The sequence below is a fragment of the Cucurbita moschata genome, unplaced genomic scaffold, assembly GCF_002738365.1.
Source record: "Cucurbita moschata cultivar Rifu unplaced genomic scaffold, Cmos_1.0 Cmo_Scf00022, whole genome shotgun sequence".
NCBI lineage: Eukaryota > Viridiplantae > Streptophyta > Magnoliopsida > Cucurbitales > Cucurbitaceae > Cucurbita > Cucurbita moschata.
This window is the reverse complement of record NW_019268538.1, coordinates 3,393,088-3,407,254: the sequence shown is the minus strand read 5'-3', so window position 1 is coordinate 3,407,254 and position 14,167 is coordinate 3,393,088. Positions and strand designations below refer to the sequence as shown.

Sequence of the window (14,167 nt, the reverse complement as noted above, 5' to 3'; positions counted from 1 at the left end):
CAGAAGAAGCATTTTTTTTTTTTTTTTTTTTTTTTAAATAAAATTGTTGGCCAATAAAAGAAATTATGAATTGTATATTTAATAATAAAAGAGAACACCTCACCCTTCAATATTTTCCTAGCTGGATGACACGTGGCATAAAAGTAAAATGTCACAGAAAAGTTTGAAATGCTCAGGGGCAGAACTGTCAGACCACCAATTATTTTTGCTATTTTACGCATCTCTCTGTGTTTTTGTTCAATTCCAAGAGAAAACAAACTTAAAATAAATGAATATAAATTTAAAAATAAAATATTTTTTTGCACTTTAATTTTTCTATCCATTTTTTTTTTCCTGAAAGAGGACAGTAAGAGAATCCCTCAGATCTCCCAAATTCCTCCGTGTCATGGTCATCTTCCATCTTTGTTGAGTTGCAGGTTCATTCTTAAGCTTTTCTAATGTGAAATTTCATTATAATTTATCTCCTTCTCCGATTCCCGCTCCCTTGCAGTTTTATCTACACTGTTAATCGCTTTGTTGTTGTTGCTCTTTAACGGCTCACTCTGCTGCAGAAATGAGGTTCCGGTCGCAGCTTGAACATCTGCTCTGAACTGGTCGCCGGCGCAAGCTGTGCCGGAGATAGGTGGAGATGTTCAAGTCAGGGAGATGGAGGAGTGAGAAGAATAAGGTGAAGGCGGAGTTTAAGTTGCAGTTTCATGTCACTAAGGTATGTTTGAGATTATTGATTTTTGTTTTGTTTTTTTTTATGATTTCGCTTTTGGCCTGGACATTGACCTTGATTTTGGAAGTTTCTTTTCCGGTGTTCAATTACATATAGCTGGTTTTAGATTGAGTTTGTGTTATGGAGTTTGGAGCATTACTTGAAGTTAGCTGGAAATGAGAGCAGTGTCTGAGTCGTTGATGTCCTCCACTTGGAGCTGATAAATTAGAGTATTAATGGATTTGAGACTTTTCTGTCGATTTCAACGGACAGGATAGAAATGGATTAATACATGCGTGCCCGTGAACCTCTTTGTTTGTTGTTTTCTTCACTGCAAACAGAGCAAGATTGTTTGGCTGGACTGGATTATGAAGATTGTAAATGTAATTGATTTCAGGTGTCACACTCAGTGGTGGATGCATTGACGTTATCCATCGTTCCTGGAGATGTGGGAAAGGCAACAGCAAGACTGGATAAAGGCATAGTTTGTGATGGATATTGCAAATGGGAAAAACCAGTTTATGAAACAGTCAAGTTCGTGCGGGACACAAAATCTGGGAAGATCAATGAGAAAATCTATTATTTCCTCGTCTCGACGGTATGTATGGAAGGTCTACCTTCTATTTATTTTGTTGTCAATTATAATGTACACTACATTTGCAGTTTAATTGGGGTATCCATGTAGGGACGGGCAAAATCTAAGGTGTTTGGGGAGGTTTCTATCAACTTAGCTGATTATGCGGATGCCACAAAACCTTCTTCCATTTCGCTTCCCCTAAAGAACTCAACTTCTGATGCAGTTTTACACGTGAGTATTTTCAACTTTTAATTTGAAATTCTGTGTGAATCTATCATTTTTAACTAGGAGTCTAGTCTTTGAATTGGAACATTAGGACTCCGTTGAGCTCTGAAGTTTCATCATCAGTGTTAATTAAACTTTTGCTTCTGTCATTTCATAGGTTTTGATACAGAGGTTGCAGTCTAAAATTGAGCCAAGGTGTGAATCTATGGTTTCGAGTATTATTCCTTTAGTAGTTGCAAACATTCAAGAGGTTATTTTGCTAATGTTCGACTGATATTTTACAGAGAGGTGGAGGATTTTGATGATGCCAGCGTTAGATCCCAGGAAACGAACTTGAAATCATTCTTGAGCAATAGTGAAATAGATGAATGCAATAAAAACAATTGTACTGAAGTAAGGCTCCATTTCTAACTAGCATACTAAGCACCTTCTCTCTTTTACTGTTTTTCAGAGATTTCATGGCCAGTTTTCTAGACTAGCTTTTAACTTATGGACTAATCAATTGAGTTTTTCCACAGCTATTGTCGCTATAATTCTTTCCTATTCTTTGTGTTAATAGGATGAGCAGATTGGCAAGAACCGTCATGATTTCGAACTGAACGGTAACTGTAGAGCATCAAGTGGATCTGATATTACATTGTCAAGCTCTGAGAGCAGCTCTGGATTTGATACTCCACGAGAACATAGAGCGAGAAAGAATAACCATCTTCAGCCTGTTAGTTTATCTTCACTTCCGCAGAAATCAGTGACATTCCTTTCAACAACCACTGATAAAGAGAATCAGAGATCACAATCAATGTGGTCCCTTGGTTCCGATCATGGAGTGAGCATAGATGAACCATCAGATGATATGCCTCCCAGAGAAAGGTCTGGATTAGTTACGAGGTCTGAAAGAGATGCAGATATTGAGATTGAAAAGCTCAAGGCTGAGCTTGTTGGTTCTTCCAGACAGGCAGAAGTTTCAGAATTGGAACTACAGACGCTTCGAAAACAAATTGTCAAAGAAAGTAAAAGGGGTCAGGATCTGTCCAAAGAAATTGTCATTTTGAAAGAGGAAAGAGATTCACTCAGGGTGGAGTGCGAGAGACTCAAAGAGAAATCCAAAACCAGCGTGGAATTGGAGGATAAGAAAACTGCGGCTCTTCTGGAAGAAATGAAGGAAGAACTAAACCAGGAGAAGGAATTAAATGTCAATCTTCGACTACAACTCCAGAAGACCCAGGAATCTAATGATGAATTGATTCTTGCAATGCGAAACCTAGAGGAAATGTTAAAGCAGAAAAAAGGTGAAAACGTCCATCTCTATGACAGATCAAGATTTTCTGAGAATGCTGAAGAGTTTTATAATTCTATCTCGAAGTGTGAATCTGAGGATGATGAGGAGCAGAAGGCATTAGAAAAACTTGTTAAGCAGCATAGTAATGCAAATGAAACATATCTTCTGGAACAAAAGGTTATTGACCTATATAGTGAAGTAGAATTCTACAAGAGAGAAAAGGATGAATTAGAAATGCATATGGAACAACTAGCACTCGACTATGAAATACTGAAACAGGAAAATCATGGCATGTCATATAAACTAGAGCAGTGTGAACTGGAAGAGAAACTCGACATGAATGAAGAATGCACGCCTTCCGCTACCATAGTAGAGCTGGAAACGCACATAGACCACTTGGAGAGGGAGCTTAAGCAGCGGTCCCAAGACTTCTCTGGTTCTTTGAGCACCATAAAAGAACTTGAAGCCCATATCCAGTCCTTGGAGGAAGAACTGGAGCAGCAAGCTGAAAAGTTTGTGGCTGATCTAGAAGGAATGACACGTGCCAAAATTGAGCAGGAGCAAAGAGCCATCCTAGCAGAGGAGGACTTGAGAAAGACAAGGTGGAGAAATGCTGATACAGCTGAGAGGCTCCAAGAGGAACTCAAGAGGCTTTCAATGCAGATAGCCTCGATATTTGATGCAAATGAGAAGGTAGCTGCTAAAGCAGTGGCAGAATCTATCGAGCTGCAACTGCAGAAAATTCAATTAGATGAAAAACTTGCGTCTACTAGTAAAGAGCTTCAATCCGTTAAGAACGAGTATGAAGTAAAGCTCTGTGAACTCTCAAACGTGGTAGAGTTGCAAACAAGTCAGATTGAACAGATGTTGTTAGAACTTCATACAAAGTCCAAGCTCCTTGACAAACAGGACACTCAAAAAGAGGTTTGCGAATCTCTCTGTAGGGAGATTTTCTCGCTCAAGTTTGAAATTGAAAGGCTCACAACAGAGAATAGGTCACTCAAGGAAAGCGAGAGCTGGATCCAGAACAAAAACATGGAAAGAAATGAGCTGGTATTAACCATTGCTTTGCTTATAAAAGAAGGCGAGAAGTTTCAAAACGAGTTAAATAGAATAAGGCATCGGAAGGATGAATATGAGGTATCAATGGGATGTCTACAAACAGAATTGGAGGTGCTCAGAGATCACTTCAATGACTTAAAACATTCCTTGGTCGAAGGGGAGATAGAGAAAGATAAACTTAGACATCTGGTCTCTCAATTAAATGATGACCTAAAGAAGGTGAAAGAGTTCAACGGTGTCGACATGCTCTGGTACAGCGAGGAACACAAATCAGCCTGTGATGGAAATGGAGCTTTTACAGAAAATAAGTCTGCTCCAGAAAGTAGCCCAAAGGAAGTCGCAGCTCTTATGGAGAAAATTGAGTTGCTTGAGGTATCCTCGAGACCCCCTCTTACATTAAAATCAAAAGACGCAGTGTCAAATGAAAATTTTCGCATGAATGCATGATCGCTTATGTTTCCAAGCCAAGCATCGACATTTTGTTTTGGAAGTTTCTGTAAATGGTCGATTTAATTTTCAATTATGTTACTCAATTCGTGGATCCTATTTCCCGTTCCAGAGACAGGTGAGCTTGAAAGAAGACGCCATAGAAACTCTAGCAAGTAGAATTTCAGAGAAGGCGATGGATTTTCAGCACACAATTGAAGAGTTGGAGTGCAAATTGGAAGACGCTGTTCCTACTAGCACATATCAAGAGGTAGGAAATATGCATTATTTTAAGAAATGCAGATTCTAACCGCAATTGGTGTGTCAAAAGTAACGTTTTCCTTTTCATTAACATTTAAAACACACACTTAACTGATTACAGAGGTAATTGTGGATAATATTGACATTGATTTCACCATTTACTTTTTTGGTGTCTGGATTTCTCGTGTTCGGCAGTCTTTCTCATGCATGCTTGTTTCCGTAGAAATATCTGGATCTCAAGGTTACTCATAATTTTCTTTGAAGTTGCATATATTTGTATGTCGTAATAACATCTCATGGTTGATTTGGAAGCAGGTAAATAGGTGTCGAAGCAACATGAAAAAGACCGAGGATACAGTAGTTAACCAAGGCCAAAACACAAACTCTTCTTCATCCGTAGAATATGGGAACCTCATATCAGTTGGGAGGTATGTTCAAAGACAGATAATAATCTCTCTTCAATTTTTTTTTCTTTCTCATTCTCTGATTCTGGTTGTTCAATTAAACGAAAGAAACAATCAATTCCTGATTCTCTTCCTTGTTCTATTCTCCGCAGGAATGATAAAATTTCAGCAGAGACAGAATTGAAAGCCTGCAAACTTGACAACAGCGTTACCAATTATGACCATTTTTCTACAGAATTAGAATTATTAAGGGAAAGAAACAAATTAATGGAAATTGAACTAAAGGAAATGCAAGAGAGATATTCAGAGATAAGTCTCAAGTTTGCAGAGGTAGAAGGTGAAAGACAACAGCTTGTAATGACTCTTCGTAGTCTTAAAAATTACAAGAAGATCTAGTAATTATTTCGTAGTACAGAAAAAAAGTAGCGTGATACCACACAAGACATTATGTTAGAGTAAATAAATAATTTGTTTGTAAATTATATAGCCCCCTCCTCCACCAAAAAAAGATGAGAAAAAAAAAAAGGCAAAAGCAACGGGAATCCAGAAATGTCCTCATCTGGACATGATCTGTCCGAGTGAGTCAAATATTTTTGGTCTGTTGAGCTTTTCTTTATTTATTTTTAAATTCTGTAATTATTTTCCCGAGCTTGTCATGAAATACACGAGTTTTTTTTTTTTTTTTTCTTTCTTTCTTTTTTTCCTTTTATTATTCCATGGTCAACAATTTGGGATGGGAAAGGGGAGAGGGGCCTTTGTGAAATTAGAACTAGATCTCCTATGGTTAAACCTTTTTATTTTGCAGGGAAGTTCCAGTAATTAAGTCTGTTGCAGGCAGTGGCATTTGACAGCGTCATAACTGAAGCAACTTGAGGTGGTCCAGAAACCACCAACCATACCTTGTCTGATATAAGAAATCCACTGACATAACATCTAGTGTAAAAGTAAGCATGTAAGAATGCGCTTTACAGGTATACCAAAAGAATTCCATTCTATACTTTTCTATGGCTGCTCTAGTTCTCTTGAAATATTTGAAGGGCAAACGGACAAATTGGTCAAGAAGCTGGATACTTCGGATCCAATTTGCAAGCTTGACTATGGGAAGCAAACACACGTCAGTCTTTCAGGCATTGTTCCAGGTTTGTCTCCTTTTCTCTCTGTTGAAACAAATGAATCATATTCTACGTTGAATCAACAGGTACATAGTGACAAGAGCCATGATAAGGGAATGATCTAAATTAGTCTGTAATAGGACCAAACTCATAACATCTTCTCCCAATTGAACTCCTAAAGATGATTGCTTTCTCTTTGCCTGCACAAACCCAATTGCTACTTACTTCATTTCATAACAAGTGAGCGTGACTAAAGTCATGCATCAACTACAAGTGGGAAAAACCAATAGAATTCGATTAAATCTTGTGGTTTAAGCCCCAAATGGACCATATGATACCGATGCAGTGTATGGAAGGAACTACCATGAATTGACCTAATGGTCCATAACTACCATGTAAATAATAAATGGTTTAAAAAGATGGGTTGAAGGTTACCTACGGGTAAACCCTAAAACTATGAAATTTTGTCAATTTAGTTTGAAACAAAAAGCCTTACCTCTGCAACAAGTCCTCCCCGGCTGTCTAATATTCTGAATGCTATTTTGCCCCAAAATCCCTCAAACCTATAGCACAAACTTGCCTGAGATTCATCTCCGCATAATTTTACATCACAGCTTAACTTATTACTGAAAACTCTGAGAATCTTTTTCGCTCTAAAGAATGGTTTTCTTTCCTCTGTATTTACGTCCTCCTTAAATCCTTCCCAATCACATAAAAACCAAATACTCTGCCAAAGGAAACCAAAACGAATCAATGAGGAAAAACAATGCTTGAAATGTACACAGTAATGTTCAGTCCTTGTTCATGGAAACCCACCTTTCGACGCACCGTAAAGAGAAGTTTCCCTCTGAGATCCATCAAAAAGACTTCCCTGCTTCTCTTCTCATCATAATTGTCTATGCGATAAGCAACCTGACCATTTTCATTGAAAACAGTAAGGCCATTTCCTTGCATGATCAGGGACTTCATCCATACAGTGAAAGTCTCTGCCTTTAAATCAGCTGTCATGCAAGGAAAACAGGCTGCTTCACCATCAAAGACAGAAACCGCAGAAAATGAAACCTTTAGCCATTTGGGAGAGAAGATTCTGTCTCCTCTCCCAAATACTTTTTGGGCCTCCATGATCCTTCAGCAATCTCTTAATTTGTGTGTGAAACTTTCAAGTCGGAACTTAAAAATAGGAGAAGATATTCGTGGGATTGAGTTGATTAGCTTTGTTTTTTTCTTTTTTCCTTTAATGGGATTCAACGTGTTAATCATGCATGAGGACATATAGTTCTGTTTTTTTTTCTTAAATTTTATGATATGATTTCGATGTAGGCTGGAAGATTTGATTTTCGAACTAGTTGAGGTTCTCGACTTTCTTTTCTTAATTAATATCCGGATTACATCCTCCAATTGTATTATTATTACTATTATATGTTATAATTTTTGTGAAGAATATCCTCTTATTTTATTTTTCTTTCAGAATAGAGTAATGAATTTTGGCCATGCTGTCTATTTCAATTTAGAACTTAGAACAATAATTAGGATAGGAAGTATCATTACTGGTTGAACTTTAATTATTTATTTGTTAAAATGCATTGATTTGACTTTTAAATTACTATAGAACTCCTAAATATCTTGAGTTTGGTATATAGTAGGACTCCTAAATATCTTGAGTTTGGTATTTTAATCACATGGAAAAGCTCTAATTGACCATGACTTGTTTGCCTTTAGGTTTGTTGCCATGATTATAATTTGGTGGGTATTGAATTTGTCCATTACATTATTATTGGAAATGCAGAACTTAATTGACTGTTATTATTACATCTATTTTTATATTGTGATTTATTTTATTCAAATCTAATAATAATAACAATAAATACTTTCTAACATCTTGTAAAATAACTTAATTCTGTTAATGGCATATATTTTAATAAATTGAATTACGCCTCAAAATTTGTATTTTCATGAAATTTTGTGTATGTAAGGAATTCTATTTATCTAAATTTCCATAAACTCCATCACATTCGATTGAGAATTATTATAAGAAACATAATCCTCAAAATTCCAATATGCCAAGAGAACCAAAACACCCATTCTTTCTATATTCTGGGCTTGAAGCCACAACCACAAGTATTTTCAATGTATAAAATTAAAATTCAAAACTTTACCAAATAAAATATTTAATACAAATTCTACCAAAGTTGCTTGAGGCTTTGGCCAATATCTAAGTTTATAGTTTTCACATTGATAAAATGATTGACCTCCAAAACCCAAAACCCAAAACCCATACCTCATTTGTTTCGTCACATCTTAGTTACCCAAAAAAGTCATCAAATTAGGGTGCGACTAAAAAACAATAAAAATCAATTTCTCATAATGAAGTAAAAAAGACAACCTAGATTGTTTGGACTTAGAGAAGAAAAAGGTTAACATACACGCGTGTTTTAAAGCTTTTGCTTTTACGAGGAAGGAAGAGTTCTCTTTTTTCATCTTTCTCGTTCTTAAGTCTTCTAAAAACAACTCGATGCCTCTTGTTTTACTTTAGTCATATCGTTACTTTTAATTAAAGTGATTATCTTATTCTAATAAAAAAAAAATCAAGACTATTAATTTTGTCTAATTAGTCGACATGATAACTAGGGAACGGAGAATTAAACAATCTCACCAAAATTTTGCATATTAAAAATGACTCAATTTTAAAAGAGGAATTATTGAGTTGGATAACCCTAAACCATCAAACTAATAATCAAAGTTATTAGGGATTCGGAATATGTGTGTTGGCAATTGGCATCATGATTGTCACGTTGAAGTTATGTTTTTTTATATGTATAATATAATGAAATATTGATAGGACTTACGATTTTTATTGATTTTTTTTTTTCTAATTTAAATTAATTTTAATTGGTTTGATGATAGGATTGTCACTTCTATATGTTCTCATGTTATGTTATGATGTTTAAGTTTAATCAAACATGAAGCTTCCATTTTTTTATTTTTATTAAATAGTGCTTTAAACTATGATATTTAAAGATATAAAATTATTAGTAGAATAAAATATTCACAGTTGAAATTTTATAAATTTAGTATATTAAAATATAATTTTATTTGAAGGTCGATAATAAATAAGTTTTTTTTTTAATATATCTCACCTATTTTGAATTAGACAATTTCAAATTAATTTTGAATTTAGAACCTTAAATTTGTCTAAGGCTAATATAATGACATTAATTGCTTTATTTATATATTTATATATATATATATACGCTCATGTAAAATATTAAAACTATATAATAATAATGGCAGACATTTTGGACGGAGAAAATTTATGAATTATATATATTTTGTATAATATCATTTCCCGAGGTTAAAATATATTAAAATTTTAAAATTATCTTAATATGTTGTGTTAATTGATTTTTCTTTCAAAACAATTAATTATTATTATTTTATTTATTTTAGAAAGTCGTAATTCACCTATAGAAAAACGTGTTAGTAATATATTGAGGTTTTCAATGAATTAAATAATAGTTAAATAGTTAATCTCAATATATTTCATTTAAGTTAAAATATACTCTTTTCCACAAAATATATATATTAAAATTTCACTCCCATGTAAATTTATTTATAAACATTTTGATTTTTATTTCAATGTCTAGTAACTGCTTTGTTCAGTTTATTTTATTATTTACTTAAAAAAAAAAAAGTAAATGAATTTAACTATAACGAATGAAATTGTAACTAAATGAGATCTAAAATTACCACAAACTAATTAATTATGACCACGAAAATGAGTATATCATATCACAAATTAATTAAAACAAAAATTGTTGGCTTAAAATTACCCTTTGGATAACATTCTTTCTATTTTTTAATTTTTTTTAGTTAAGGATAACTTTCTTTTTAATAAATTTAAATTTTAACTTATATAATATTAACAAAAACGAGAATTTATTTCTTCTAATTTTAAAAATTAAATCAAATTGTTATAATTTGATAAAATCTCTCCTAAATAATCACAGAGATTATTTATGAGTATGAACTATTTATGAAGGAGTTATAAAACTGTCAGAATTATTTGAATTAAAAAAAAAAAAGTAAATAAGTCACAAATTTACCTAAAAGTCTTGTGGTTTTTTAATATATATATATATATAAAATATAATATAATATAATAAAAATATAGAGAGATAACATGAATTAATGAATGAAATTATTAATGTATTCCTTTGTAATTTCTACATTAATCGTTCACATAGAAACCAAAATCTGTAAGTTGTATACACATCGGGGAATCCTCAAAGGAGACAGAGGAAAATAATATAAAATAAAATAAAAACCAAATTGTGTATATAATTTTACATTTGGCGACGGATTAAGCCATAAACCGAAACCAATGCCATAACCAGAGATCTTTCAATCTGAGAATTTGCGTTTAAACTCAACACATCATCTCCCAATAGAATTCCATTCGAAGAAACTTTTCTTTTCGCCTGAAAAACACACCAAAAACAATTTCAAACTGTTAGAATCTGTTTGGCACGACGGAAAATCAGCCGAGAAAACCAAAGGAAATGAGATTCGATTCGATTCATTTTCCACAGTCACTACTAACCTCTGCAACTACTTCTCCATTGATGTTCATTATTCTGAAAGCCAATTTTCCATCCATTTTCACCAACGAAAATCTCTCAAATCCTACAGTAATTTCACAGACCGATTGATTCCTCGATCCTGATCTGTACAATTTCTTCACTCGGAAACTAGGGCTTGTACTTCTCTCCGAATCGATCCATCGATATCCCTCCCATCCTCCGAGAATCGAAAATTTCTGCACAAGTTAATCCAGAACTACAATTAATCGAACGGTACTCAAGGATTTAGCATCGAAATCAGAACGAAATAAATCAGAGAAACCGCCATTTTTTGGCTCACCATTTTTCTGATGGTGAAGAGGACGTTGCCTCTGAGATCCATGAGAAAAACTTCGCGACGACATTTTCTGTTGTAGTTATCGACTCTGTAGACGATGTCGCCATTGGAATCGTAGACGGTGCAGCCATTTGTGTGGTAAATAAGAGATTTCATCCAAATCGTGAAGGTTTCTGTTTCGTAACAAAGCGATGAAGACGACGACGACGACGACGGCGACTGCGCTGTTTGAGGGTACACTTTTGCCATTGAAATGGGAGAGAGAGAGAGCTTGAAAGTTTGATGAAGAAGGCAGAATAGGAAAGACGGAATTTATAGGGCGGATTTTTTATTTTTATTTTCATTTTTTTTTGAGAAATTGTATTTATTTTGCATTTTTATAATGATGTATTTTTTTTAAAATTAAAAAAAAAAAAAAAACAAAATGATGATAACAAACGAGAAAGGTATGGAATGACAGACAGAATAAAATAATAATTAAATAATAAAATAATAATTAATATTTATTTGTGGGGATTAGAATGTTGTCTTAGTACAAGGAAAATGTTGTCTTTTTATCTATCAAATAGGTGCCCACTTCAACCTTCTTATGTTTTAATTTTAATTTTAATTTTACTCTTAAAAAGCTATCATTTTTTAAATATATATAGTCCTAATTAGCAAATGAAAAATGTTTTTATTTTAAATTATTTATTAGATAAATATTTGAACCTCTAACATTTTAATTGAGATCGAAGATACAGTGTATTGGTAGTATTCTTTAGCGTAAATAGAAATTTAAAGTGTAATGGACTCGGTTCTCAATACTATTATTTTAAATGAGAAGGTTAAGCTTTTTTAATTTTTTAATTAATATTATACTATATTTCTCTTTATGGGTTTTTCATCATTCCCATTTTTATTATTTTTTATTTTTAATTTAAAGGTTTCAATTTTGTCAGCTTCCAAGTCCTTCTTTCATTATAAAATAATAATAATAATAAAATTTTATTAGGCCACTTCATGGTCGTGTTAGCTGATATTCATGTGGGTATTAATCTTTGGTTACATTAAAACTATACTTATTTATAACAGGAACCAACGTAATCAGTCCATTATTAATTATGACCTAAAAACTGAAAGAAAAAAAAAACATTATATAACTCCAAATTTATCCTATATTTTAAAATTTCTATGGGCTCTCAAAGCTAGTAATACTACTGCTTGAGTATAAATTTTATTAGAATATTAGATAAAAAGTCAACGTGTTTAATATATTGTTCTTCTAAATTTAATCTGAATAAGTGTCTTAGTCGAGCTCGTATCGTTTTAGATTATTGTCATGGTGATTTTTATTTAACATAAAATTCTATTTCGACCGTAGTTTTAGATTGAGTCATTAGATTTAATATTAGATGATAACTAAATTTAGTATATACCATAAATTATATAAATTAATAAATTAAATGAATTAAATATCAATAATAAAATTAAAGATGACAAATCAAAGTTGATGTAAACAATAGCCCTACCAAATTCAAGCTTAAATGGTAGGAAAATTCAAATTCGTAATTTTTAAGTACTTACTCGTAACAATTAGAAAAGTCCAATGGTAAACTAAAAAATATTAATTTTAATTAAACAATGGATGTGAGATCTTATATTGGTTGGATTTAAAAATTTCAAGGAACATCATTCACTGAACGATGGGCCAGTGAGGAGAGGGTGGACACGAAGTGGTGTGCCAACAAGGATGTTGGACCCCAAAAGGGAGTGAATTGGAGGGGTTCCACATCGATTGGGGAAGGGAACAAGTGCGAATGAGGACGTTGGGCCCTGGAGGGGGTGGATTGTGAGATTCCACATCGGTTTGGGAGGAGAGCAAAAGGGAAGCTCAAAGAGGACAGTATCGACTAGCGGTGGGCAATCAAACACTAAATTAATTGTGTATTAAGAATATGATGAAAGTGTTAATTAAACGAGGGAGAAGAGCGAGGAAGATGTCACTAAATTTATATATATATATATGAATATGGTGTTAGTGGGAGGCAAAATGAGATGCAAAAGTAGGGTTAGTTAGCCATATTATTATCTTTAATATCTTAATTAATGGGGTGTAATGGCATGGCCTAACAATGTTGGTGCTATATTAAGTAATATTATCTTGGTCCCATTCTACATGCTAATGACAGTTAATGCCATTAATTTAACTAAACAAACCCTCCACCCAATTAAATCTGCATCCCTATGCTTTAAACAAATGGGAGATTAGTCTCATACCTCTAACACTCTCACCTATTTTCTCCATTTCCTCCCTTATTTTCAAACTAATCCTTTAAAAAGTTTGCATCTTTTTTAATTATGGGTTTCATCCATTACTCGCCTTTTGGTCAAACCCACCAAAATACGACCTTACCTTTTTATAGTAAATAAATTATTTTAGCAATTAACCCATAAACGGGATATTTTTATTTACTAAATAATTTTTTATTATTGTTTTAGCAATCAGTCCATAAGTGGGCTATTTTTTTTATTCATTACTTGGGTTGAAAACCATAAATTTAATATTAAGCCATTTAAATTTATAATAATTTATTCCACCATTTAGATTTTGTAATTTATAAATATATAATGTCACATAAAATGAATTTTTTAAAAAGTGGATAAATCAATTATTATTATTTTTGGGTAAATAATGTGGTAGCCAAACGCGGTGTTAATGCCTCGAAAAAATCCATAGTTGACTTATAGTGTCTTGTAGGGTCAACATATGAGTGTATTAAGACATCATAATTTTTTTTTCCCAAATGAAATTAAATAATTAATTATGCAACTTTGGAGCACTACAATTTGGTGGTGGTTTCTCAATCAAATTTGAATTAAATAAAATATTAGTCGACACAATTTTAATGATATGAATTTGACCTTATGCATATATTAAAAAAGTTAATTTGTCATAGCATAATTAATATTTTTAGCAAAATATATGATTTCATTATTTAAAATAAAATAAATTTGTGGGGTTATTTTCTAGGAACAAAATTGACCCTACGGGGCATGTTTTGTCCATTTATTTCCCAACTTATGTGGTCTCATATGCTCAACCTTTTCCATTTATCATTATGTCTTCCATTTTTCCACAAATTATTATAAAATCACTATTTTTTTTTATATTAAATTAAAAATGTCTGATATTTAAATATTTTTATATATATTCAAATATTAATG

General features: G+C 32.8%; 4 protein-coding genes across 5 annotated transcripts in view; 1 reads left to right on the top strand and 3 right to left on the bottom strand.

Annotated features, from left to right (window-relative positions):
* Positions 1-6,768, bottom strand: part of LOC111459402 (remorin-like) — a 15,502-nt gene extending 8,734 nt beyond the window's left edge. The window contains exon 1 of the mRNA XM_023102287.1: positions 6,763-6,768. The gene's annotated coding sequence lies outside the window, so the exon portion shown is untranslated. The remainder of the gene's footprint in view (positions 1-6,762) is intronic.
* Positions 281-5,610, top strand: LOC111459400 (myosin-11-like). Of its 2 annotated transcripts, none has more exons than XM_023102285.1 (10): positions 281-416; positions 552-706; positions 1,098-1,298; positions 1,386-1,508; positions 1,660-1,697; positions 1,787-1,895; positions 2,062-4,212; positions 4,406-4,537; positions 4,843-4,955; positions 5,084-5,610. In XM_023102285.1, exons 2-10 carry the CDS (start codon positions 629-631, stop codon positions 5,325-5,327), a joined length of 3,189 nt encoding a protein of 1,062 aa, XP_022958053.1. In that variant the 5' UTR covers positions 281-416; positions 552-628; the 3' UTR covers positions 5,328-5,610. The 2 variants fall into 2 exon arrangements, with proteins under 2 accessions (XP_022958053.1, XP_022958052.1); XM_023102284.1 differs by having other exon boundaries at positions 4,400-4,537.
* LOC111459401 (protein LURP-one-related 4-like) lies at positions 6,095-7,767 on the bottom strand. The gene is made up of 3 exons (XM_023102286.1): positions 6,860-7,767; positions 6,540-6,770; positions 6,095-6,243 (listed from the first exon to the last, which is right to left on the bottom strand). Exons 1-3 carry the CDS (start codon positions 7,163-7,165, stop codon positions 6,106-6,108), a joined length of 675 nt encoding a protein of 224 aa, XP_022958054.1. The 5' UTR covers positions 7,166-7,767; the 3' UTR covers positions 6,095-6,105.
* A 2,608-nt stretch (positions 7,768-10,375) lies between these two features.
* On the bottom strand, positions 10,376-11,270 carry LOC111459635 (protein LURP-one-related 4-like). The gene is made up of 3 exons (XM_023102631.1): positions 10,964-11,270; positions 10,644-10,859; positions 10,376-10,521 (listed from the first exon to the last, which is right to left on the bottom strand). Exons 1-3 carry the CDS (start codon positions 11,207-11,209, stop codon positions 10,387-10,389), a joined length of 597 nt encoding a protein of 198 aa, XP_022958399.1. The 5' UTR covers positions 11,210-11,270; the 3' UTR covers positions 10,376-10,386.
* Between the last annotated feature and the right edge of the window lie 2,897 nt (positions 11,271-14,167).

Coding starts and splice junctions, on each gene's coding strand:
- LOC111459635 (XM_023102631.1), bottom strand. CDS start 11,209: ATGGCAAAAGTGTACCCTCAAACAGCGCAGTCGCCGTCGTCGTCGTCG. Junction 10,860..10,963: donor TCTTCACCATCAGAAAAATG/GTGAGCCAAAAA, acceptor TAACTTGTGCAG/AAATTTTCGATTCTCGGAGG. Junction 10,522..10,643: donor ATGGAGAAGTAGTTGCAGAG/GTTAGTAGTGAC, acceptor TGTGTTTTTCAG/GCGAAAAGAAAAGTTTCTTC.
- LOC111459401 (XM_023102286.1), bottom strand. CDS start 7,165: ATGGAGGCCCAAAAAGTATTTGGGAGAGGAGACAGAATCTTCTCTCCC. Junction 6,771..6,859: donor TCTTTACGGTGCGTCGAAAG/GTGGGTTTCCAT, acceptor TTCCTTTGGCAG/AGTATTTGGTTTTTATGTGA. Junction 6,244..6,539: donor GGGGAGGACTTGTTGCAGAG/GTAAGGCTTTTT, acceptor GGGTTTGTGCAG/GCAAAGAGAAAGCAATCATC.
- LOC111459400 (XM_023102284.1), top strand. CDS start 629: ATGTTCAAGTCAGGGAGATGGAGGAGTGAGAAGAATAAGGTGAAGGCG. Junction 1,299..1,385: donor ATTATTTCCTCGTCTCGACG/GTATGTATGGAA, acceptor GTATCCATGTAG/GGACGGGCAAAATCTAAGGT. Junction 1,698..1,786: donor CAGTCTAAAATTGAGCCAAG/GTGTGAATCTAT, acceptor GATATTTTACAG/AGAGGTGGAGGATTTTGATG.